The sequence below is a fragment of the Saprolegnia parasitica genome (assembly GCF_000151545.1).
Source record: "Saprolegnia parasitica CBS 223.65 unplaced genomic scaffold supercont2.16, whole genome shotgun sequence".
NCBI lineage: Eukaryota > Oomycota > Saprolegniomycetes > Saprolegniales > Saprolegniaceae > Saprolegnia > Saprolegnia parasitica.
This window is the reverse complement of record NW_012156410.1, coordinates 467,203-489,838: the sequence shown is the minus strand read 5'-3', so window position 1 is coordinate 489,838 and position 22,636 is coordinate 467,203. Positions and strand designations below refer to the sequence as shown.

General features: G+C 61.6%; 7 protein-coding genes across 7 annotated transcripts; 3 read left to right on the top strand and 4 right to left on the bottom strand.

Annotated features, from left to right (window-relative positions):
- Window positions 1-617: 617 nt before the first annotated feature.
- On the bottom strand, window positions 618-1,957 carry SPRG_04954 (hypothetical protein). The gene has a single exon (XM_012344092.1). It carries the CDS (start codon window positions 1,853-1,855, stop codon window positions 656-658), a length of 1,200 nt encoding a protein of 399 aa, XP_012199482.1. The 5' UTR covers window positions 1,856-1,957; the 3' UTR covers window positions 618-655.
- A 1,591-nt stretch (window positions 1,958-3,548) lies between these two features.
- Window positions 3,549-4,894, top strand: SPRG_04953 (AGC protein kinase). Its single transcript, XM_012344091.1, has one exon. It carries the CDS (start codon window positions 3,572-3,574, stop codon window positions 4,799-4,801), a length of 1,230 nt encoding a protein of 409 aa, XP_012199481.1. The 5' UTR covers window positions 3,549-3,571; the 3' UTR covers window positions 4,802-4,894.
- A 124-nt stretch (window positions 4,895-5,018) lies between these two features.
- On the bottom strand, window positions 5,019-5,573 carry SPRG_04952 (hypothetical protein; the record flags this gene model as incomplete). Its single annotated transcript, XM_012344090.1, has 2 exons — window positions 5,102-5,573; window positions 5,019-5,028 (listed from the first exon to the last, which is right to left on the bottom strand). The coding sequence occupies exons 1-2, from the start codon at window positions 5,554-5,556 to the stop codon at window positions 5,019-5,021; spliced, it is 465 nt and encodes a 154-aa protein (XP_012199480.1). The 5' UTR covers window positions 5,557-5,573.
- A 301-nt stretch (window positions 5,574-5,874) lies between these two features.
- Window positions 5,875-14,174, top strand: SPRG_04951 (hypothetical protein; the record flags this gene model as incomplete). Its single annotated transcript, XM_012344089.1, has 12 exons — window positions 5,875-6,061; window positions 6,106-6,303; window positions 6,348-6,591; window positions 6,636-7,046; window positions 7,093-7,139; window positions 7,183-9,032; window positions 9,081-9,145; window positions 9,190-9,513; window positions 9,560-10,070; window positions 10,115-10,552; window positions 10,581-12,284; window positions 12,327-14,174. The coding sequence occupies 12 exons, from the start codon at window positions 5,875-5,877 to the stop codon at window positions 14,112-14,114; spliced, it is 7,767 nt and encodes a 2,588-aa protein (XP_012199479.1). The 3' UTR covers window positions 14,115-14,174.
- Window positions 14,175-14,181: 7 nt separating this feature from the next.
- SPRG_04950 (hypothetical protein) lies at window positions 14,182-17,804 on the bottom strand. Its single transcript, XM_012344088.1, has one exon. It carries the CDS (start codon window positions 17,745-17,747, stop codon window positions 14,187-14,189), a length of 3,561 nt encoding a protein of 1,186 aa, XP_012199478.1. The 5' UTR covers window positions 17,748-17,804; the 3' UTR covers window positions 14,182-14,186.
- Window positions 17,805-18,363: 559 nt separating this feature from the next.
- SPRG_04949 (hypothetical protein) lies at window positions 18,364-18,860 on the top strand. Its single transcript, XM_012344087.1, has one exon. It carries the CDS (start codon window positions 18,396-18,398, stop codon window positions 18,831-18,833), a length of 438 nt encoding a protein of 145 aa, XP_012199477.1. The 5' UTR covers window positions 18,364-18,395; the 3' UTR covers window positions 18,834-18,860.
- A 212-nt stretch (window positions 18,861-19,072) lies between these two features.
- On the bottom strand, window positions 19,073-22,523 carry SPRG_04948 (hypothetical protein; the record flags this gene model as incomplete). Its single annotated transcript, XM_012344086.1, has 6 exons — window positions 19,073-20,041; window positions 20,093-20,301; window positions 20,348-20,502; window positions 20,568-20,966; window positions 21,007-21,309; window positions 21,367-22,523. 6 exons carry the CDS (start codon window positions 22,521-22,523, stop codon window positions 19,073-19,075), a joined length of 3,192 nt encoding a protein of 1,063 aa, XP_012199476.1.
- Between the last annotated feature and the right edge of the window lie 113 nt (window positions 22,524-22,636).

Genomic DNA, 22,636 nt, shown 5'->3' with positions numbered 1-22,636 from the left:
CCTGTCCGGGCACGATTCTGCGACACTGGACGAAAATGTGTATGGCCAAGGGACTGATGACGACCCATTTCGTATTGGCACGTACAAATCAATTGCCGTGGAGGTTTCGTCTAACATGTCCTACCTCATAGCGATCTCCTCTGAGACGTTGATTGCGCGCTACAACAAACTCGTCGACGCGAAGACTTTGGTTCGCGACGCGCTTGACTATGCAAACACCGCCGAAAACGAGAACCGGCAACTCAAACAGGCGCTCGAAAAGGTCCAAATGAAGAATGCGCAGCTCGAGGCCAAGTACGCGCAGCTTCAGGCCAAGTACGCGCGGGTCGAGGCCAAAGACGCGCAGCTTCAGGCCAAGAACGCGCAGCTTGAGGCGGAGCTCGAGACGTCTCAGATGAAGCAGGTCAAAGTCAGTAGTCGCTTGCAAGAGGTGGTTCATGCCTGCCAGCTTGGCGACGACGTCATGGACCTTGACACGTCCATGTGCTTTATTTAATCGTGGCCTTCAACTTTACATTTTTGTCTCTTTGTCGAATGTACCGGTAGTTCTTTTCCATGATTCCTCTCTCCACCACGTCGTCGCAGAGTCCATAGTACCATCAACGACAAGAACTCGAATAATGCATCAACGAGACATTACAACTGCCATGGTAGACTAGTTGCCGAGCATGGTGGTGGTCATGATCTTGCGCTGGAAGAGCGTCTTCATGTTCCACGCGACGTACGCGTTGGGGTCGGCCCAGAACTTCCACGTCCAGTACGTCCAGTGCGCAGGCTTGAAGACCTGGGTGACGAGGTTGGCGTACTGCGTCTTTTGCGCGTCACTGAGCACAAACGTGTCTTCGTGGTTGGCGATCGACCACTCGCCAAAGAAGAGCGGCGCGCCAGTCCACTCCTTGATCCACTGCGCCTCGTGGCCCTTGACGTACGCCTTGATCTGGTCGAAATTCTGGCCCTCAAAGCCCCAGATGTAGTACTTGTGCACCTCGGCCCACACGTTCGGGTCGTGCTTGAGGAAGACGCGCCACTCGGCGTCAAACTCGGGCTTCTCGTTGAACGCGGTCGAGAACGTAATGATGCAGTCCGAGCCGAGCTCGCGGCGGATGATGCGGTGTGCGTCCTTGTAGTACTGCTTGAGCTGCGCAAACTTGGTCGGGTCGTTGCCGTGCTGCGGCTCGTTGAGAAGCCCGATACCGAGGAACGCCGCGTGGTACTGGTACCGGTCCACGAGGAACTCGACGAGGTCGAGCGTGTTGTCAATGTTGCCGGCCTTGTCGAACCACTGGATCTTGCGGATACTCGACGCCGCGCTGTGCTGCTCGCCGTTCTGAGACCCCATCGCAGCGTGGACACCGACGAGGACCTTGAGCTGGTACTTGCGCGCCCAGCGGAACGCCTTGTCCAGAAACGCGAGCGAGCCCGGCGCGAGCACGGACGCGTCGTCGGTCGTGGTGCCATTCGCCGAGCGCCGAGCCTTGGTCGCCGGCGCGTCATTCAAGAGCCAGTACCCGACCGGGATGCGCACCATGTCGAGGCCGGCGGCCTTGATGTCGCGAAAATCGGCTTCCGTGTAGAAGGTGGCCCAGTGGCGCTCCATGAGCGGGTCGCCGCGGGCGTGGCCGAGCGCCTTCATGATCTGGTACTGGCCATTCTCGACGACGTCGCCGGTGAGACCCGACTCGGTGTAAATCGGCGAGTCGGGCGTGATCCAGCGCTCGAGGACGAGCCAGCCGCCGAGGTTGACGCCGCGACGGTGGCCGTAGGAGCCGGCGCTGACGCCAACGGGCGTGAACGAGATGTTGGCGATGCTGGCAATGAGCGCTAGCGTCGCAAAGGCGAAGAGCGACTTGAACATCGTCGTGCGAGTTGTGCAATGACGTCGATCCTGGTACCCAAGCACGCGTGGGACGCGGGTTTGGGCTCAGACACACCCTGTCTGTGCAAAGTGGACGTGGGAAGTTGAAGTGGCTCTTCGCGGGTGGGAACCGCCGCTTTGTCCACGTCAAAGTGATATATGGATACGTCCCACGTTCTGAGTGATACATAGATCCATAGATAAGAATTAGTGGATAGATTATATAGACATCGAATAGAATATGGAGATGTGGACCATATACAATCATACGGTCTTTAGCGCAATGTGGATAGCACGCGCCAAGAACCAGAAAGGCCGTCTTGAAGGACACCCATCGCAGCATCTCTTGGCAGCGCTGCCTCGTTGAAATGGGTTTGCTCCGACAGAGCGCTGGCATCGGTAACGGGACGCGACGCACGACCTCCGCAATTGACCACCGCTGCCCTTGAGTTCGCCTCAACAAATGTCCGTGCGCATCGCATACCGGGTACGTGTAGTATTGGATGCGCGCCCGACTCGCAGGTCGAGGGCCGCTACTGTACCAAGGGAGGTCCCTCTTTTCCTGATACTCTCGACTGCAGAAGCTACAAATCATGATGTCCTTGTCCTGTCCAGTTAAGGTGGCTTTTCTCATTTTCAATCCATGGAAGTTTAAAGTTGGACTCTCCATGGTCCGGCTCGGTCCGGTTTGGCTTCGGCGTAGAAAATAGAGCCTGAACCGGAGCAAAACCGATTGAGCCGTCGGCTCCACGGTTCGAGCCGGACCGTGGCTAGTTCCAACCCAACCGGCAAAGCTACCTAGCCGGCTCAATCGGCAACGCTTCTTGAAAACCTTGTTACCGGTTAGTGCTGCCTTCCCGGTTATGATACTGGTGCGGCTTGGAAGAAGGCTCGAAGCGTCGTGGAACAATCCGTGGAAGGACCTCGTTAATGGCAGACACGGAAGGAATGATGCACTCCTGGATGCACTCGGTGCTCTGTGTGTTCATTGTCAAGGGCCAATGGTACCCGTGCTATAGTAAAGACGTGCGAAGCATCGTTGTAAGCTCCAGTGCATCAGCAGCAGCTTCCAGCACGAGCCGCAACGCACTGAATCGTGACGATCGCGAGCAATTTCAACCGTCGAGGGATTTTCGCAGCTCCGCCAACAGCTCTGCCAACACTCGGCCGATGCTGCGCTCAATGATTTCGGAAGCAACCTTTCAAGGAGACGCATCTTCTTGAGAATGCTAGGTCGGCAACCTTGGAGCGAGTACTGTGGATGCCAGGGAAGATATCCCCGTTGTGGATGTGTGTCCTATCGCTTCCACGGCTACTACACTGTACTCCTCGTACATCGCACAACCGGCGATGGAAAAGACTGAATTCCTCCGTAGCGTCGTCAGAGACAACGCAGACAAATCCGTGTCGACCTCGCACAGAACGCCCCAGATGGTCTGCGCCATCTTCCAAGCGTTCCAAGAAGTCGACTCGCTGGTTGTCGTTGGATCTTCCACCGCCCGCGTTTCGTACATTGGCCGTACATTGGCCGTACATCCCGACAACCCACGACACGCGCGTTGTCACACCGCATTGTAGCCAATCCAATGCCGGCATTGCTTGTTTATCCGGATGTCGCCCGGCGTGTTTTTCGGTCCGGGGCCCGCGGGCCAATCAAAACCCTCGTGGTTGTCTCGTGACCAATTGCGATCATTCTGCAATTCATTGCCGGCAACCATGGGCACGACCGCCTCGTCGCCGGGTCGGCGGAGGCATGTCATGGAGCTGCAGAGCGTCTTCACGAGCGATGGCACCAAGCGCCGGGTCGTCGAGAAGGTCGCGCTTGAGAGCGAAGACGACGTGGTGCACATGGTCCGCCACGCGCCGCGGTCGCCGAGCACGCTCTCGAGTACGTCGACGGCGTCGTCGTGCGTGCATGGCAGCAACGACGTGGGCGTCCACGACTTTGAAACCATCAAGCTCATTGGCGCCGGCTCCATGGGCAAGGTCCTCCTCGTGCGCAAGAAGGCGACGGGCAGCCTCTATGCAATGAAGATCGTGTCGAAAGCCGGTGTGAGCGCGGACCAGATCTGGTCCGAGCGGGATGTGCTTGGCGGCACCGCGCACAGGGGCCTCGTGCATCTGCACTATGCATTCCAGTCGCAATCCAGTCTCTTCCTCGTCATGGAGTACTGCCCCGGTGGCGAGCTCGCGACGCAGATCCAAGCGTTTGTCCGATTCGTCCAGCCGATCGCCATGTTTTACGCCGCCGAGATCGTCTTGGCGCTCGAGCATCTCCACCGCCACGGCATTGCGTACCGCGACCTCAAGCCCGAGAACCTCTTGCTCAGCGCGGACGGCCACGTCAAGCTCGTGGACTTTGGCCTGGCCAAGTTTGGCATCCTCGAGGCGACGCGGGGCACCAAGACCATGTGCGGCAGCTTCGAGTACCTCGCGCCCGAGGTCTACGAAGGCAACAACCGCAACGGGTACGGCACGGCCGTCGACTGGTTCGCTCTCGGCATCGTCCTCTACGAGATGCTCACGGGTCTCCCGCCGTGGTACACGGACGAGCCGCCAACGTTCGAGCAGCTGCCGTCGATCCGCGCCGCCCCGCTTGCGTTCCCTGCGTACGTGTCGCCGTCGGCGCGCCACCTCATCCGGAACCTTCTCGTGGCCGACCCGAGCCAGCGCCTCGGATCCGGCCACGGCGCGCTCGACATCAAGAGCCACCCGTTCTTTGCGACGATCGACTGGGTCGCACTCAGCTATGGCGAGCTCACGGCGCCGCTGGACCCGTGCGAAGACCCTTCGTGCATTGACGATGCGCGCAACTTTGAAAACGAGTATACGAGCGCGATCGTGGACCCGTGGGAGCACGAAGACGACGACAACCAAGCGTCCCACCACGCATGTGACCGCTTCCACGGCTTTAGCTTTGAGGGTCCGTCGCTCTTCTCGACATGAGGGCCACCACATGGCGCCTCTATTTATTCTGCTAGCTGATAGTTTATATACGATCATATGATCTAGTATCAAGTTGATACTTCGCGGTGTGCCCGAGCTCGTCACTAGCGACTTTGAGAGGGGTTCTGGCAAAGACAGAAGCCAAGATGGGCAGCGACAAGTGCGCGTCGCCAAAGCCAGCGCAGGGGTACATAAAGTTCGCTGGCTCACCTCTGAGCTAGCGAGCACTCAATTCATCGCATTTGAAGAAAGGCGTCGAGCGACGGGAACGAGTTGCATCCTAGTAGCTCCAGCTCGAACGCCAAGAGCTCCTGGCGGTTGTCTCGGAGCGGACAGATGCCTCGGCGGCGGCTGCGCACATGGGCCCACGCATCGGCCAGCGACATCTCTCTGGCGTGCATGAGGTAGGCGAGAACGACGGTGGCAGACCGATTCGCACCCGCTGCGCAGTGCACCAAGACGCGTCCGTCGTCGTGGGCCAAAGCGTCGTCGAGGAAGGCGAATGCTGTCGGAAAGACACGGCGGATGCCGACGTCCTGGCCAAAGTCGGTGACGCCGAGGTTGCCGTAAAGGAACGCGTTGGGATGGAAGTTGGGCACGTCGTCCGCGACGTTGAGCACGTGGGTGATGCGCTGGCGCTGCAGCGACTCAAGCTTGGAGGCTGCGCTGCCGCTGCCGAGCCAGAGACCTGGGAGGATCTCGGAGGCCCACTGCACCTTCCACGTCTGAACGCGCTGCTCAAGTTCGGCAAGCATGCTCGCTTTGTCAAATCTTGTGTCAATCGAAAACGAAAACGTTTTAATCACTTGTACCGATTCCATAGTTGATGTTTATCGTTTAAAACACTTGTCTCGCGACTGAGCGCACGCAACTTTGGGGTCCACCCGGCCATAGACGACGACGCGGTGCGATCTCGCATGGACTTCAGAGAAAGTACACTATGTCAAGCATCTTGCGCAGTGATGTACGTCTTCAGATGGTGCAGCTTTGGCCATTTTTGTCTGGTAGATTGCTATATGGCACCGCAGTGAGCGTGTTTTTAGCCTGGGTGAAAGGCCACGGTATCTTTGGCGATGGCGGGGCGAAAGCGGCCGACGCCGAGGGAGCAGCCGTCGCCGGAAGAAGACGTGGCATGGATCGCGGGCTGCGCCAAGCAGCTGCGCGTGGACGTCGACGACGCGGTCTTGCAAGGCCGGCCGTCGTTCGTCAACGACGCGATCGGTATCCTGCGCAACCAAGCCAACCCGATGCTCACCCGCGGTACTGTACGTTCTCCGAAGCGCATCCCATGTACCTTGGACTAGCCATGGCAGCGCGTACGCTGGGGCTGCTCATGGAGCGCGACGCGAGCCTCAAGCGGCAGCTCAAGCTGGACTCGGACGTCTTGGTCGACGCGCTCCTGCAGATCGTCAACCACTGCCGCCATGCCAAGAAGGCCTCGTCCATGGACACGCGCAAGATCCATGTCAACTGCTGTCTCGTCATCTCGATGCTCATGGAAGGTACTGTCGTGGCGCTCTCGCCTCGCACTACCGCTGCTCTTTAGCCCCGTACCCGACGACGAGCACCGGGCTCGGTCACCTCGTTTCGCTGCACTCGGAGCTCCTCGTGCTTACCGCGCCCGTCAAGTTGCGGAAGCGCAAGATCACAGCCGATGTGCGACCGAGCAGCCCCGTGACTTCGATGAATCAGCAAGAAGACCGCAGAACGACGACGACGGCGGCCGCTGCTCGACGGCCCCGCACCGTCGTGTCGCGGTCCAAGCCGCCAAGCCGGCACACACCGATGCGGTATACCCTCTCCCTCTGCACTTTATGACTCGAGTGCAGCGTAGATCTGTCTTGTTTGGCAACGAAGGCGACGTCATGGGACTCGATGCACGCGGCGACGACCTCCCCGTGTACGAGTACGACCAACGGTTTGCGGGCTATGGCGTGCCCCACGTCTACTTTCCGTTCCAGCGTCCGCTCTCGAATGCCGCCACGTCGTCGCGTGCTGCGACACCAAGCATGCGTCCCCGCACGCTCCGCAAGCCAAGCCGCGCGGTCAAGGGGTCCAAGCTCACCACCGCGCTCGCCGTGACGCCCAACATCATCATGCCCTCGTCGCTCTACGAAGGCTCGCTGCCGACGGATCGCCGGCCGTTCCTGCTGCCACCCGACCACATGCTCGAGATGCTGGCGACGAACCACATGCCAATGAGTCTCCCGTTTAGCCGCGAGAGCGTTCGCCGGTCGGCCGAGAGGTAGCATGGCACTTGACGGCAACGTCTCATCCATCGAGGTGTGTAGTCGACTGCGACCGACGCCGTGGGGCGATATCCGCCCGGTCATCCTCGGTACGCTCCCTTCCCTTTGTCGAATGAACCAACGCGAATGCAGACTCGAGCTTTGCACAGCACCCCGAGCTCCAGAGTTTGGTCTACGTCCCCGCGCCCAAGCGACGACTCGTGGTCCGCACCACGGAGGCGACCAACGACCAAGTCGACGAGTCGCTCGACATTTCAAGCGCCGCGTACAAGCGACAGCGCCTTCTCGCGATTCTCTCGTGTCCCATCGACTCCACGTCGACGACCGCGGTCGATGCGCTTGCAGTCGCCGAGCATGCGACGCTCATGCGCGGCTTTAGCACCGCGCTGCACACCTTGCGCGACCAAGAAGCATCGCTGCGCGTGCAGATGGACCGCCGCATCCACTTGATGCGCAACAAACTGCCGCTCAAGTTTCTCTTCGAGCTGCCGGGCGGCGTGGGCTACTGCCGCGACCGCCTTCAGCATGCGATGGCGCTATGGCTCGAAGAGTTTGAGGTCAACCAGCAGCGTGTGGCGTGGGTGCAGTGGAAGGGCCTCGTTGAGCGCTCTCGGTACCACGACCGCATGGGCGCCTTTGTGCGCCAAGCCGCGCTCAAGCGCATGCGCCTCGCGATGGCGCTCGTGGTCAAGGCCTTTCTGCACAAAGGGTACGTCAAGTGGGTCCAAACGACGCGGACCGACCTCTATATGGCCCGTGATGTCGCTGCGCGTCGCATCCAGCCATGCGTTCGCCGGTACTTTGCTCTCCAGCGCGTCTACAAGCTCCACGACGCGTGTCCTGTCAACGGCGCTCTGCGCGACATGTACCTCGCGCCCCCGCGCTTGCACCTGGCGTTTTGCCTTCCGCTGCGGATTCGACTCGAGCGCCGGCAGCTCTGGGCCGCGGCCATCGCGGTCCAGGCGCCGTACCGCGGTCGCCGCTTTCGCAAATTCATGCAGCGGCAGCGCCGCGCAGCGACCCGCATCCAGGCGCTGGCTCGCAAGCGCATCGCTGAGCATGCGTACCACAAGGTGCGCCGTCACATCAAGCGCATGCAAGCCGCGATCCGCCGGTACCTCTGCCGCAGCCGCTTTCTGCGTCTGCGCGTGGCCGCACTCCTTGTGCAGCGCAGTTGGCGCGGCCGCATCGGGCGGAAATTCGTCCGCACCGTCGTCCTCGTCGAGCGGCGGTTCGTCGAAGCGCGCTGGCAAGCCACGCTCCTGCTGCAACGCATGGTCCGCGGGCTCTTCGGACGACGTGCGGCGCGGGCCATCCGAACGTACTTGGCGCGACGCATCTCGGCAGCGCTCTTGATTCAAAAGGCGTGGTACCGGCGCAACAACGAGTACACGACGTTCTTCCTCCTCGGGTGTCTCCGGGAAAAGGACGCGGACGAGGCCAACGAGGCGGCGACGCTGCATCGGCTGGCGCGGCACCAGCACGCGCGAACGCTCCAGCGCTACGTGAAAGCATTTATACAGCATCGGCGTCATGTGCTTGCCCTTCGCCTCCAGTGCGCCATTCGATGCTATCAGGCGCGCTGTACACGCACTCAGTTGCATTCCGAGCACGTGATGCACCGCCGCCTCAAGTGGTGGTTCCGGGTCCACCATGCTCGGCGGGTGCGCGCCGCGACGCGGCTGCAGTTCTGGTGGCGCAAAGCGGTGCCTGGCCGCATGCTCCGGCACCTCCAAACCCGCAAGCAGCGCATCCTGCGCGAGGATGCCCGAGCGCTGCGCGAGGTTCGCGATGCCGCCGCCACCAAGATACAAGCGCTGGTGCACGGCGCGTGGACGCGGGCGTTCGTCCAGAAGACGCGCGCCGCGATCGCGATTCAGCGCATTGCACGCGGGTGGCGTGCGCGGCGGGTGGTGGCGGCGCTCCACCGCGCCCGGCGATATCGCGTTGCGAGTGCCTTCATGCGGCGCGTGCTGGTGCAGGTACGAAACAATGCATTCTGAGAGACCACTCCATCGGGTGACGCGTAGGCCATCGAGCGTGTGACGCAGACGGTGATGCGCACGCGCGGGCGACACGCGACGACACTGCAGCGGTAATGTGCTCGGATGGCAGCGCGCGATCGAACACCATGGGTAGGTGCTGGCGCGGCTGTCTCTGTCGACAAGCCCTCGTCGCCCGCTGGACGCGGGACGCGCTGCGCCAACGCATGGCGACGCGCCTCCAGCGGATTTGGCGCCAAAACGCGCAAAAGCGATTTGCCGCGCGCTTGCTGACGATCCAGCGACGCCGCGTGGCGAACCCGTACAAGGCGTTCACGGACCTCATGGCGATCGTCGCGCATGCCGTCGAGTCGTCGCTGCGGCACTTTGACCCGTTTGACCCGATGGTGGGCCTCGGGTTACCGGGATGGCTGCGGCGACTGGGCCTCGAGAGCTTGTACGACGACCTCCTCAAGCTCGGGTAGGACGTTCGTGGAGACGATGGGGGATGTAACGCGTGGGTGTAGGTGCAAGAGCGTTGCCAGTCTGCGCGCGCTCTCCGAGTCGCAGGTGACGACGCTGGTGCGTGACAAGGAATGCAGGCAAACGCTGCTCTCTGCGTTGCAGTATCGCACGTGGCTTGACGACGTGCGCGCCCAGCGCCGCCTTCTGGCCGAGCGCAGCGTCACCTTCCGCCGTCTCGACGCGCCGTATACAACTGCGGTCGCGAGGGCGGCGCACCAAAAGGGCATCGTCATGTCAGCCACGGAGCGGCACAAAGCGGCAACGCTCGAGGCCCGTGACTTTAAACACCCGCCACGCGCGCTGCGACACCGACTCGAGACGACGGCCCAGCAGCTACGCGCCGCAACCGAGCTCCTCGGCACGTTGGAATATGAACGAGACCGACGGGCGCCGGGCGTCATGGCGGCCAAAGAGGCGATGGAGGCCGCCAAGAAGACGCTCAAGCGCATGGAAGAGCGTGAGGTCAAGGCCATCTTTGTGCAGCGCAGCTGCCTCTACATCGACTCGCCTGAGGTACGTCATTTGTCGGATTCGCCGTTTGATTCGTGTGGGTCTAGCACATCAAACGTCTCTTCTTGGACCACTTTCCCAACAACGAGTACCGCGCGCTCTCGTTCGTCGAGTCGCTGCGCGCCAAGCCCGTGACAACGTGCCAGCTCATGACGTTTTTCGGATTGCACGCAACGATCTCGGACGTCAAGCTCCATACACCCAACCTTCTCTACTCCAAGCTCGACGCCGAGATCGCCAAGGCGGAGACCAATCGGCTGCAAGCCTGCTGCGACGTGCTGCAGTTCGCGGTCGAACGCATGGCCGAGCTTCTCGCTGTCTCGGTCATCGACATGGCTGACGCCCACGCGTCGTCATCACTGCCGATTGCGGCGGCCTTGCTCCAAGCGACGCATGCGGCGCATATGACCAAGCTGCCCCACCGCCCAATGGTGTGGCGCCAGTGCATGACGCGCCTCCTTGCGATGCATACGAGCGCGATGGCGGTCCAGCGCCTCTGGCGCACGCGGCAAGGTCGCCAGCCGACTCGAGCACCTGCGCACGCACCTCCAAGCCTCGTACGACGCCGACCGAGTGCGCAAGAGTGTGCGCCGCGTCTGGGAAGACGACGTCAACGCCATGCAAAAGGTCATCGCCGAGCGATCCGCAGCCGCCGCCCACGCCGCGCTCCTCGACGAACTCAGTCTCACGCTCCGGTTTGGCTACGAAGCCGACTGGCACGACCAGTTTCAAGTCTGGTACTACATTCACACGCCAAGTGGCACCATGGTCTGGGAGCGGCCAAGCTACGCCCTTGCACACCACGCGGCGTGCTTGAAGCTCCAGCGCGCGAGCCGGCGGTTCCTCGGGCGGTGTCGACGCCAGAGCTACCTCCGCACACAGCTCCGCGCCGCCAAGAAAGAGCGCGAGCGCGCGCTGTGGGACCCGCACTGGATGGACCGACAGCGCTCTATTACGCTGCGCATCCAAGCAAGTGCGACACGCAGCCCGCTCACGCTGCAGTGGACGGCCGCGATGGCACCATCGCGGTCGACGCGCAAGGTCATGCCAAGCAGCGGCGTGTCCATCGCGCCCATCGCCGAGGCCCATTACATCGTGTTTGCCTCGGCGTACCACCGCAGTGTCCTGCGGGAGGCCAAGGCGGCGTTGCTCTTGCCGTCGTACGCACGGCCGCCGAGCCAGCACGCGTCGGCGCTCGTGGCCATGCTGCTCGCGTACGACAAGCTTCGATCGGCGCTGGCGCCGGACCGCCATACCGCGCTGACGCTCGCGTACACCAAGGTCGAGATGCCGTTTGGATGGCACACGGTCGACGAGCCCAACAGCCGGACGTACTACTACAATGCAATGTCTGCTGCGGTCTCGTGGGATGCACCCGAGTACGTCTTTGAGCAAGAGTACGCGGCGCGTGCGATCCAAGCCGCCTACCACATGTTCCTCGGACGGAAGGCGTTCCGGAAGCTGCTCTACAGCTTTTCGTTTGCCGAGCACGTCCACGCGACGATAGCGGCCGGCGCAACCATCGCGCACGTTGGCTTCGACCTCGAGGGGATGTCGCTGAGCGTCTACTTGCATCGACTCGGGCTCGCCAAGTACGCGCCGTCGTTTGCCAAAGCCAAGCACTCGATCGAGTCGTTCTATTTAATTCCAGACACCAAGCTGCTATCGTTGTACAACGTGGCGTGGACCAAGGAAGACAGGGTGCTGCTCAAAGCGGCGCCGCGACCAAGGCCGCCAATGTCGCTCCGAGTGTACCCGCTCACGCCTCGCATGCTACCGATCCCGGAGAAGCACGGCTTTCTCTGCATTACGTCCGAGAAGGTGCTGCAGGCGACGCTCGCAGCGCACTTTACGGGCCAGCAAGGCCGCGTCCTGAGCCTCGTGCGCGCCGTGCGGGAGCTGCCCGTGCCGGTCTCGACCAAGCAGCTCGAAATGTACATTCGCCTCTACAGCGGCCGGCCGCAACAAGCCACGGACAACTTGAGTGCCGAGCTCGTGCCACCGCAGTCAACGACCGAGGAAAAGGAGGTCTCGCTGTACAAACTGTACCAGAGTGCGCTCAAGCGCTGCGCCGTGATTGCTGCCAACATGCAACTCAAGCACCTCGCACGCTGCCTCCTCTCTGCGATCGCCATCTCTCACTGCATCCACGGCGTTGCCCACGACCCCAAGCTCGCCCTTACTGCCGTGCCACTCACGCCGTCCCAGCTCGCAACGGTAGCCTTCCTGTCTCGTTGCTCTTTCCACGGTCGTCTGTAGGTGGTCGCGGTGCTACCCCAGACGCGCGGTCTCTGGGAGCCCAACATTGCGGCAACCCGCAAGCTCTCGGTCGGGCAAGCGGCCTTGTACCTCCGCATTGGCGGGCTTGAGTTTTGCCTGGCGTACATTCGCGCCACGATCCTCGTCCAGAGTACGTTTCGCATGCTCCGACTGCACCGGTGGTACAAAGCACTTGTCGCGTACCGCCATCGATGCGCCATTGTGCTGCAGCTTGCGTACCGCTGCATGGTCGCCCGCATCTCCCGAGCCTGGCTCGTCGCCGAGCAAGCGTCCGAGTACGAAGAGCACTACGTCGAAGCGAGTCAGCTCAGCTTTTACGTCTACACGCCGACGCAGGAGCGCCTGAGTCGGCCGCCCATCGACGAGTATGGCCGGGCGCTGCCATTCCGGCCGCTGGTCCTGGATCGCGTGTCCAAGAAGCGCATTTTGAGTTGGCCATGGCTCGCGTCGAGCAACCAAGCGCCGGAGGCTGTGATGTCGTTCGAGAGCAACGTCGTCTGCTCTTTGTGCAAGAACGAACGCGCGAGCCGCGTCTGCGACGTGTGCTGCACGTCCAGCGGCGACTACGTCTACTACTGCTTTGCGTGCTTCTGCATTGGGCACCCGCCAGCGCTGTCGTGGCACACGTACCAGCCGCTCAACCATGTGCATGCGGCGCCGCTGCGCTGCGTCGAGTGCACGCGCTACAGCAGCCATCGGTGCCTCGACTGCAAGGAAGACTATTGCGACAAGTGCTATGTCCGCGTCCATGCCAAGGGCTCCCGGTCCCGCCACGTCGTCGAGACGTACCCGACCCAAGCCTTGGTCTGTATCGAGTGCGAAGAGCGCGTTGCGATCAAGCGCTGTCTCGTGTGCCAGGACGCGCTCTGTATGGACTGTGCCGACCGAACGCACGCGCGCGGCAACAAAGCGAGCCATGCGATGGAGCCGATTGTGCAGCCGCTCCATGAAGGCGCAGGGCACTGCGTCGCCTGTACTGCGCGCGCGACGGACGAGGTCTGTCGCCACTGCAGCAAGCACGTGTGCACGGTCTGCCGCCTTGCGTCCAAGCATGTGGGCGCGTGCCTCGAGACGCAGCTCGCAGCAGCCAAAGCCGCGCTGTACGGCGACAACCTCTGCGCCGACTGCGGCAAGCCCGCGGACCGCAAGTGCATGAGCTGCGGCGACAAGTACTGCAGCGCGCGCTGGATGGGCAACCCGGGCTGCTTCGAGCGATACCACGCCAAGGGCAAGCGCGTCGAGCATGAAGTCGAACCACTGCCATCGCTCGTGACGATCGAAGCCACCGCGCCAATCTTGGACCTCGAGCGCAAGATCGCGGCGCTCCGGAAAGCCGCCGACGACGACGCAGCCGCTGACGCCCTCGCGCGCCAGCGCATTTCGGAAGAGCAGCGTCTCGAGGCGATGCGCCGCGACCAAGCGATCATGGCCGAGCACAAGCGGCAGCAGCAGCAAGAGTCTCAACCACACGTCATCAACTCCGAGAAGGAGAAGCAGAAGAAGGCGAAAGATGCGCCGTGTGGTGTGCCCGGTTGCGCCACACCCGTCTTCAAGTCGCAGCTCTACTGCGTCGATCACTGTACCGTACAGCTACTGCTGGCGACAGGCAAAGACGCGGCAGAGGTCGCCAAGGTCATGGCCGCCGCCCAAGCGCAGATCGCACGCAACAAAGCCGAGCCGAACCAGTTCACCAACTTCCTCCACGACCTGCGCGAAGTCTCGAAACAACAGAGAGCCGCCGCCGCTTCCAGGGCGGACAAAAACTAAACACGTCCGAACATCCCACACCTACCCCTACAAGCATGTCAAGGAGAAGTGAACGCAAACCACATTAGGGTGTTAAGCGTCGGGTTGGTCGTCCTCCATCTTGACATCAACCATGTTGTCTTGGTTCTCGGATTGCGGTTCGGCCTTGACCGCCTCTTCTTCGTCGACCTTGACCACCTCGTCGTCGAGCGTGACGTCGTCGAGACCCAAGTATGTCCGCCACTCGGCGGTCAGCACCACGTCGTCTTTCGTGCAAAAGGCTTTGAACGGCTCGAGGAGGTCCTTGCCTTCGTCCATTTCGAGGATGCTTTGGCCTTGCTCCAGAGGCAGCTGCAGCAGCACCGGGAACGAGTGCGGCTGGACGACGACAGCGCACTTCATGAATCCCTTCCAGAGCGTCTCGTCCATCGTCCAGAGCTCGCGGACGACGAGCGCTTCGAGGCTCGACGCCATCGGCTTGCGCAGCTTGGAGTAGAGTTGGACGGCTTGGATCATCGTGCGCATCGTGAATTTCGGAATCGGCGACTCTTGCACAAGCGTCGTAATCACGGTTTGGAACACGTCGGGCGTAAACACAGCAGGGTGCTCGAGACACATGCCAATCGCCTTCAGCACGGGCTTTTGGCGCTCGGCTTCGTCGGGCACGTGGTGCAGCGCGAGGAGGAGCGCCGTCGGATCGACCTTGAGCGGGATCGGCGCAAGCAGCTTGGTCATGGTTTCCGTGAGCCGCGCGGGTGGCAGCTGGAAGAAGCGCGGCAGCAGCGGCAAGAAGACGTCGGTCGTCATCTCCGACACGATCGGAATCAAGAGGCCGACCGCGTCGGGGTACGTCGCATGGGCGTTGTAGAGCGCAAGAAGTGGCTCCACGAGCGTCGACGGGTCGCGCGAGAGCGACACCAGCAGTCGCACCACGTGGCCCACAAAGTCGAGTGCGGTTGCCGGGAACGGCTGCAGCTGGGCGAGAACGACCGCGTCGCCTTCACGCTGCTTGAGGTGCTTGATGAGCTTATCGACAGACGTAACGAGCACGTGTTGCACGGGCGGGGACGCGCGCGCATACGTCGACACGAAATGCGCAAAGAGCTCGGGCTTCTTGGCGCAGAGCGCAAGGAAGAGCTCCATGCGCTGGAGAACGTGGGCTTCACTCTCGGGCGCGACGCTGAAGTCGTGCTCCTTCTGCAGTTCCTTGGCAAACGCCAGAAGCGTATCGTCCACCGTGACAGTCGGCTGCACGATGCGGTCGAGGTAGTACTTGCGGCGCGGTGAAAGCGGGACGCGGGTCGTGAGCGCCTCTTCTACGTCGTCGAACATCTTGATCTTGGCTTCGTCTTGGTCGTCCTCAATCGCGGCTGCGTCGTCCGCGGGTGCTTCGCAGAGGGACGTCATGAGCGTCATTGCGTGTGCCTCAATGATCTCGTGCATCTTGGGCAGCGGGTAGATTTGGTTGGCAAGACACCGGATCGTGAGGTTGCGCGTCGCCTCTTCGACGTGGGTCGCAAAATGCAAAAGAATGTGCAAGCACGCTTCCTGCCCCGCCGCGCGGTCCGTAATGTAGTTGCGGAGCGCGCTGACCCCCATGATGAGGCGCTGGTTGTCAGCTGCGTCGCCGAGCTGCTTGGCCAGCATCGCGAGCACATCTTTCGTGAGACCCGGAAAGTGCGACAAGATGGCATAAAAGAGCTTCTTGTCGGCCGCGACGCTTGGGTCGATGCGCGTCGAGAGCATCGCGCAGACGAGCTGGAGCAAGCGCGGGTACCGGCCGTGGTCGACGCTTTGCGTGCTGTCGTAGAGCGACCGCGTGTACTCGTGGTACGCGAGCGAGACGAGGATCATGTGCCGCTTGTGCAGCGCCTCGCCGACAAAGTCGACAATGAGCTTGTGGATCGACTTGGCATCGCGCGCGTTCTCTTCCAAGAGCCATCGGCTGGTCGCGAGGCGGCAGATCAAGGCCTCGCGCAGCCCTTCGTGGCCGCTCGTGAGGATGCCGTACTCGTTCTCGAGCATGCGCGAGATGCTCAGATGCGCCATTTGCCGGCACCAGTCGTCGCTCACGGGCTTGATGTTGACGCGGATCGCGTTGTATTCGCGCGTGACCTCGTCTTTCGTGACCGAAATGATGGGCTCGACGAGCGTCTGCGCGTTCGCACACACGATGTTGGTCACCGACTCGAGGCTGTTGTCGTCGAACGCCGGCAAGAGGCTCGGCGCCTCCGTCTTGACGTTGTCGCGCCGCAGGCGCGGGTCTCGGCGCGCGGCGGCGGTCTTCTTAGCGTTCATGGCCAGCGCCAGCACCGACGACGGCGTCGCGAGCCGCGACAACATGGACGTGATGCGATCTTTGAGCGCGCTCGGCGTGTGGAGTAGCTCGAGCTTGACGCCCGACGCGGTCAGCGGCGCCACCGCCGGCAAGTTGCCCATGTTGCCGAGGACGAAGCGCACGACGTGGTCGTTCGGGAGGTTCACGATCGACTCGGCCGTGATGGCCGTCGGCTTGACGTCCTCGACCTTGGCGCGCTTGCTCTTGAGGCTGCTCGCGTCGAACGGAAGGCGCCGCTTGGCGTCGTCGCGCCGGAGGTTCTTGAGCGACGCATCGGTTGGCGCCGCCACGTACATGCGTCGCGTCTCCTTGGACTTGCTAAGGGCTTCGAGCGCCCGCTTGGAGGCGTCCATCGCGATGAGCGTGTTTGTCATGTCTTCCTGGAGGTCACTTGGGAGCGGCAGTCGGAGCAGCTTGATCAAGTTGGCCTTGATCGCATGCAGAAGCGTGTCTTGGACACGCGCGTCGACCGTGTCCATGATCGACGGGAAGTTGACGAGGCAGGGTACGACGATCGGCGCAAAGTCCGTGCGCAGACACGCGATGAGACTAATCGAGTGGATGAAACTCACAAACTCGCGCCGGCCAAACGAAAGCATCGGGTGGCGGGGCGCGGACGAGAGGCGATTGCAGAGCGCGTGTACAATGTGCTGGCCGAGGTCGGCGAGCGGCTCGGGGCGCACAAAGCGGTGCGACGCCGGGATCATCGCGAGGTGCACTGCGTCCGGCTGCACGTTGGACCTCGCCGGGTCGCGATGGACGCTGTCGGTGGCGTACGAAAAGTGGAGCGCGACGGTCTCGAGCACGCGCGCAGCAAGCAGGATCGACTCGGCGTCTTGAAGCTGGTCGATGATGTGTTGCAGGATCTGGATCGTATCGAGCATTTGGAGCCACACAGACTCGTCGAGCGCGTCGAGCGGCTGTGTCCAGACAAAGAAGATCGTCGCGGGCACGTACTTGTCGAGGAGCTTGAGCGCCTTGCGCACGGCCGAGGGACCGGCGTTGATGGTGAGGACCGCAGCCGTCGCCTGGAAGAGCGTGAAGCGCGTCTTGGAGAGCACGGGCGGCGACTTGATCGACGCGTTCCGTGCTGGGTCCATGGCATCTTCAATGAACTGGCAGATGGTCTTGGCGACGTTCACATTGCGCTCGCTGGCCATGGCGGCAAGGCCGTCCATCGCAGCCGCGTACTCTTGCAGTCCCGGTGGCGGGCTGCGCTCGAGTACGACCTCCTTCAGCCGGTGCAGCACGGTCACCTTCTCATTCGCATCCACCGCGAGCTGCGCTTCATTGACCAGGTCGAGCACGCGGGACATGAGGACGATCGGGGCAGGCGTCGGGTTGCTTCCGGTCGCTGGTCCTCGGTACCTGCAATGCTCTGCGATAGTCGATACCACCGCGTATGCAATGTTACAGTGTCTCTTGTATCCACCGTTTTACGGCATTTTGCAGTCTCTTATACGTACCACTGAACGGTTGCGTGGTGTAACACTACCTCCAACCTCCTCAATCTACATATATATAGTGTGCTTTACGATCCAATATAGTGTGTATTGATTTGGCGCCAACAATCTTTCAACGACGAGATCACGGAAGGCAAGACGTGCGCTCTGCTCTCTGTGCAGCTTGGCAGCCTCCACGCAGCGCGCATAGAATGCGCGCAATAGCACGGCCAAGATGGGGCTCGGATAAGATTTTGCTTTGCCGCGATCTTGTCTCGGAACGGCGCGGGCAGAAAGGTCGTCCCACCGCCGCCGCCTTGTGCACCATCGCCAACCCCCTTGAGACGCCAGTGGCTTCCCGCGCCACGCGTCTAGCCCGCGCAGCACCTTTAATGCTAGCAGCATGAACGCATCAGATTTGTATCGAGTCGAGTAGTCGAGCGTCGGCTCGGTGCGACGAGTGGCAGTTACTGTGCGGAACTCGCCTTAAATACACCTCCCCACAAAGAAAGGATCCGCCGGATGTCCAAGAGCCGCAAGTCGCTGCGCATCGTCGTCGACGAGCCCGACGTGGCGCCGACGCCCAAGGCCACCGCCGACGAGTGGTGGCGCTACAGCCTCCCGCCGCCTGGGCACCTCGGCAAGCACACGATCGACGAGCCGCGCCAGTGTCCTCTCCTGGCAACGAGCACGAGTACGAATCCCAATAGCAGTAGCAGTACGAGCCGAAGTACGTCCAGCTACAGCGAGCATGCGGACCAGTTCACGACGCCGCAGAGCAAGAGCCATGCGCTGCTCCTGCCGCGTGGCACGACGCCGCTGCTCGCCGCCAAACGCGCGCTCTTCCAGTCGGCGACGACAGCCACCATTTCGCCGCCGACGACCAAGCGCAGCGCCGAGACCGCCGACCTCGACGCGCGACCGCGGGCCAAGTACGCCAAGGCGTCGCACCCGTCGTGAGATCTCGTAGTCGTACTCTAGCCCTAGAACAAGTCGTCGTTGTCGTTTCTACTTGGCTTGCGTTCCGACCAACTAGAGTCGTCGGCGAGTCGGCTGGATGCCCTTAAGTCGACAGCTCCATCGCAAACCGTCCTTCTTCCTACATGGCGTCGACGGGCCAGGATCCATTGCGTACAAAGCGACCACTTGCTTGATCGTGGTATTATCGACTTGTGTGTGCTTATGCGTCATTAACTTACTTAGGCAAAGAGCCGGTCGCGCATGTCCTGCGCGTTGCCGCGGCTCTTCTTCTTCTCCGTCTCGGCCGCGTGCATCAAGTCGGCCATCGAGATAATGCGCGTCGCCTCGGGGCGCAAGGCCGCGCTCGCCGCCGCGCGAAAGACCGCATTTGAAATCGCATCGTTCGACAACTCAAAGCGCGCGCCCAGCTTCTTAAAGTCCACGTCGGTGGCGAGCGGCGCGGCCGGCGGAAAGAACGACCGCCACAGCTGCGTGCGCAGACTCGCGTTCGGCGGCTTCATCTCGACCACAAACTTGAGCCGGCGCGAACACTCGGGGTCCAAGTTCATGCTCTGGCCCGGCGCCGAGTTGGCAATCAGAATCGAAATGCCTGGAAACGTGTCCATCATGTCCATGAGGCGGCGGACCTCGAGCTTGAAGCGCGGCGAGTCCGGGTCGGCCTGCCCGTGCATGTCAATGCCAAACATCTCAAATCCTTCGAGGACCAGGACCGCGTCCATGAGCCGCGCGTCGTCAAAGACTGACTGCAGCGCGCGACGCGACTCGGCGGCCGAGTCGCACTGCAGCTGCGAAAAGTGCAGCAATTTGAGCGGGCGGCCGACTTCAAACCCGAGCGCTTTCGCGGCGCTCACCTTGCCGACGCCAGACGGGCCCAGGAAGAGCGCCGAGACGCCCTTTTGGTTCTTCTTGTTGTACTTGGTCGTGAGGCCAAAATCAAAATTCCACTGGCCGTAAATCACGTTGCGGGCCTTCTCAAACTGCACTATCTCGGCCAAGGTCGCCTTTGTCGTCGCGTCGACGATGAGTGCGTCCAGACCCGTCGACGGCACGACGCGGTGGTCAAACGTCTTCATGTGCAGACTGCCGCGCATCTGCAGCGCGCAACCGGCCACAATGTCGTCGTGCGAGATGACGGGCGACGTCGGACTGCGCTCGATGGCCTTGAGCAACGCCGACAGGATCGCATTCTATCCATATTCCATTGGATGTTGGAAGATTTGTCGAGATGTCGGCGGTACCTTGATGAAGCCACCCGAGAGCTCGTACTTGAGCGCAATCGCGTCCCAGTCGATATCGGGCGACGTCTGGAGCTTGTCCGAGACGAGCACGCGCCAGATCTCACGCCGCTGGATGTGGTCCGGCGCCTTGTACTCGAAGACGGCGGTAATACGGCGGTGCATGGCTTCGTCCAGATCGAACGGCCGGTTCGTCGCCAAAAACACAATGCCTGGTTCGTATGAGCCAAAACCATACATACGCGTTGGGGTGTCTACCTTCGTAGCGCTCCATTTCCGTCAAAAGCGCGTTCAAGAGGCGGTCGCCGCCCATTTCTCGCTGCTTGAAGATTGACTCGCACTCGTCGAAGAAGAGAATCGCGTTGCTCATGTCGGCCTCGCGAAACAAGCCGCGCAAGTCCGCGTCGCACTCGCTACATATCGATCGATCCATCAGCATCCATGTATCCAATACATGTATCTATCCAGTAGGACGTACCCGCGGTCCTGACTGGCCTTGCCTTGGAGTGACGGAAAGTCCACAAGCAGCACGCGCTTCTTGAGGTGGTGCGCAACCGCGTTGACCGTCATCGTCTTGCCCGTGCCCGAGGCGCCGCAGAGAAGCAGCACGAGACCCGTGCCGTAGGTGAGCGTCTGGTCGAGCCCGCTCGTCTTGCGGTAGACGCGAAAGTGCTCGTAGCTCGTGACCGTGCTCAGAATCGTGTGCTTGTACTCGTCGGGAAGCACGACTTGAGACAGCTGCACCTTGGGGTTGTACAAGTCGGAGCCTTCGACGAGCTCGTTGATCTCCGTGTCGAGGCCCACGACCCAGTCGAGCACGCGCCGATCCAAGTCGACGCGCTGGTCCACGAGATCGCCGCCGCTCGAGTGCCACCGCCTACGACAGTGTTCGTGTGAGACAATCGATTTATGTGAACAAGGACTCGGTACCCGCGGTTGAGTTTGATGAGCCCGCGCTGGAGAAGCCGCGCCGACTTGTAAAAGTCACGCGGTGCGCGACTTGTTCCTGGAACGTGTCGCAAAAGACGCTCAGAATCTGGTTCACGGTGATGCTTTCGTCCATGCGCTGGACGACCGACGTGTCGACGCCTTCGAGGAGGTTCTTGAGCACGGGCGAGATCGTCTTGCCAATCAGCATCACAATCACGTTTTGCTCAAACGCGTTGAGTTTGAACTTGGTCGCCATCTCTTCCAGGCGCGGCAGTGCGAGGTTGGCGGTCCTACACAAAAGCAATTGAGACGTCAAACTCGAAATTCTCGAAATCTCGAAAAAATACCGCGTGAGCTGGAGGCGGTGCGCAACGCGACGGTCCTGCACGCGCTGCTTGGCCTTGAGCTCGCGTTTACCGGCCGACATGGTGGTGCCGTAGTTGTCGTTCCACGGCTGCTTGGTGCCGGCTTCCTTCATCTGGTCCTTCACGCGAGCGCCCGATGCGCGAATGGCAAAGGCCACGACCTGGAACCGGTCTTCGAGGTACTCGAGCTGGTTCTCAGGGCTGTAAGGCAGGAGCGCATTCTTGTCCGTCAGATGGTGCAGCAACGGCACGTCGGGCGACGGGCCACTGCTGCCGTGCGCGCTCTTGGTCGGCTTGTACTTGCCGATGAACGAGTACGCCGACGTAATGTCGTCGTCGTCATCGTCGTCGTCGTCGACAACTTCTTCCTCGTCGTCTTCTTCGATGGCGACGATGCTGTCGTCGGGCGGCGTCTCGTCTTCGGTCGCGGCTTCCTCTGTCTCGTCGACCACGTCGTCGTTGTCGTCGTGCTCGTTGGGCTGCTCGTTGTCGCTGCCGGCCATTGCGTCGTCCTGGAGCTCGAGCACGTGTTCGTACACGATACCTTCTTCGCGCAAGATGGCCTCGAGCGACGTCTGGCTGAGCTTGAGGATCTGCGACGGCGACAGCGTCCGGCCAAGCATGACACGCACTGAAATGGACGACAGCGTCAGGATCGTAATGTAGTTGTCGCAGTCGGCGAGGAGCGTGCCTTCCTTGACGTGCTCGCGGCTGTCGTCGTGGAACTCTTCAATGTCAATCTCCGAGATGCCGGCGAGGCGCTGGAAGCTCATCATCTTGCGGTTCACGTCTTCCTCGACCATCTGTGATCGCACCGTGGTCGACTGGCAGCCTTGGAAGATGACCATGAGCTGGAAAAGCTCCGTCTCCTTGGCGTTCATGCCGTAGCGCTTGGCGAGGCGGTGCACGCGCGGCGCCGGCTGCGTGAGCGCGAGACGCTGGTCACCAAGCCACGCCACGTACTCCATGAGCCGCTCCAAGAAGATGAGGCGCGCCGACATCTCGGCGCGGTCGGTCAAGTGCGCGCGGTCCTTCGTCGCCGCGTTCGACTGAAAGGTCGTCATTGTATCGGGCTTGGTGGCCGAGAGCGCGAGCTCCATGTAGGACATTTGATGCAGGAACGTGATGAGGAACTTCATCTCGAGGAACCAGAACCACGCTTGGTCCGATGCGATCGGCGCCGTGTGGGGTACCTGGAGCTCGGCCTGGAACTCCTTTAAGAGCGACCCGAGGTAATCGTACTTGGTGAAGA

What these genes read in the sequence shown, in the direction of transcription:
- SPRG_04954 (XM_012344092.1), bottom strand. Translation starts at nt 1,855, where the DNA reads ATGTTCAAGTCGCTCTTCGCCTTTGCGACGCTAGCGCTCATTGCCAGC.
- SPRG_04950 (XM_012344088.1), bottom strand. Translation starts at nt 17,747, where the DNA reads ATGTCCCGCGTGCTCGACCTGGTCAATGAAGCGCAGCTCGCGGTGGAT.
- SPRG_04949 (XM_012344087.1), top strand. Translation starts at nt 18,396, where the DNA reads ATGTCCAAGAGCCGCAAGTCGCTGCGCATCGTCGTCGACGAGCCCGAC.
- SPRG_04953 (XM_012344091.1), top strand. Translation starts at nt 3,572, where the DNA reads ATGGGCACGACCGCCTCGTCGCCGGGTCGGCGGAGGCATGTCATGGAG.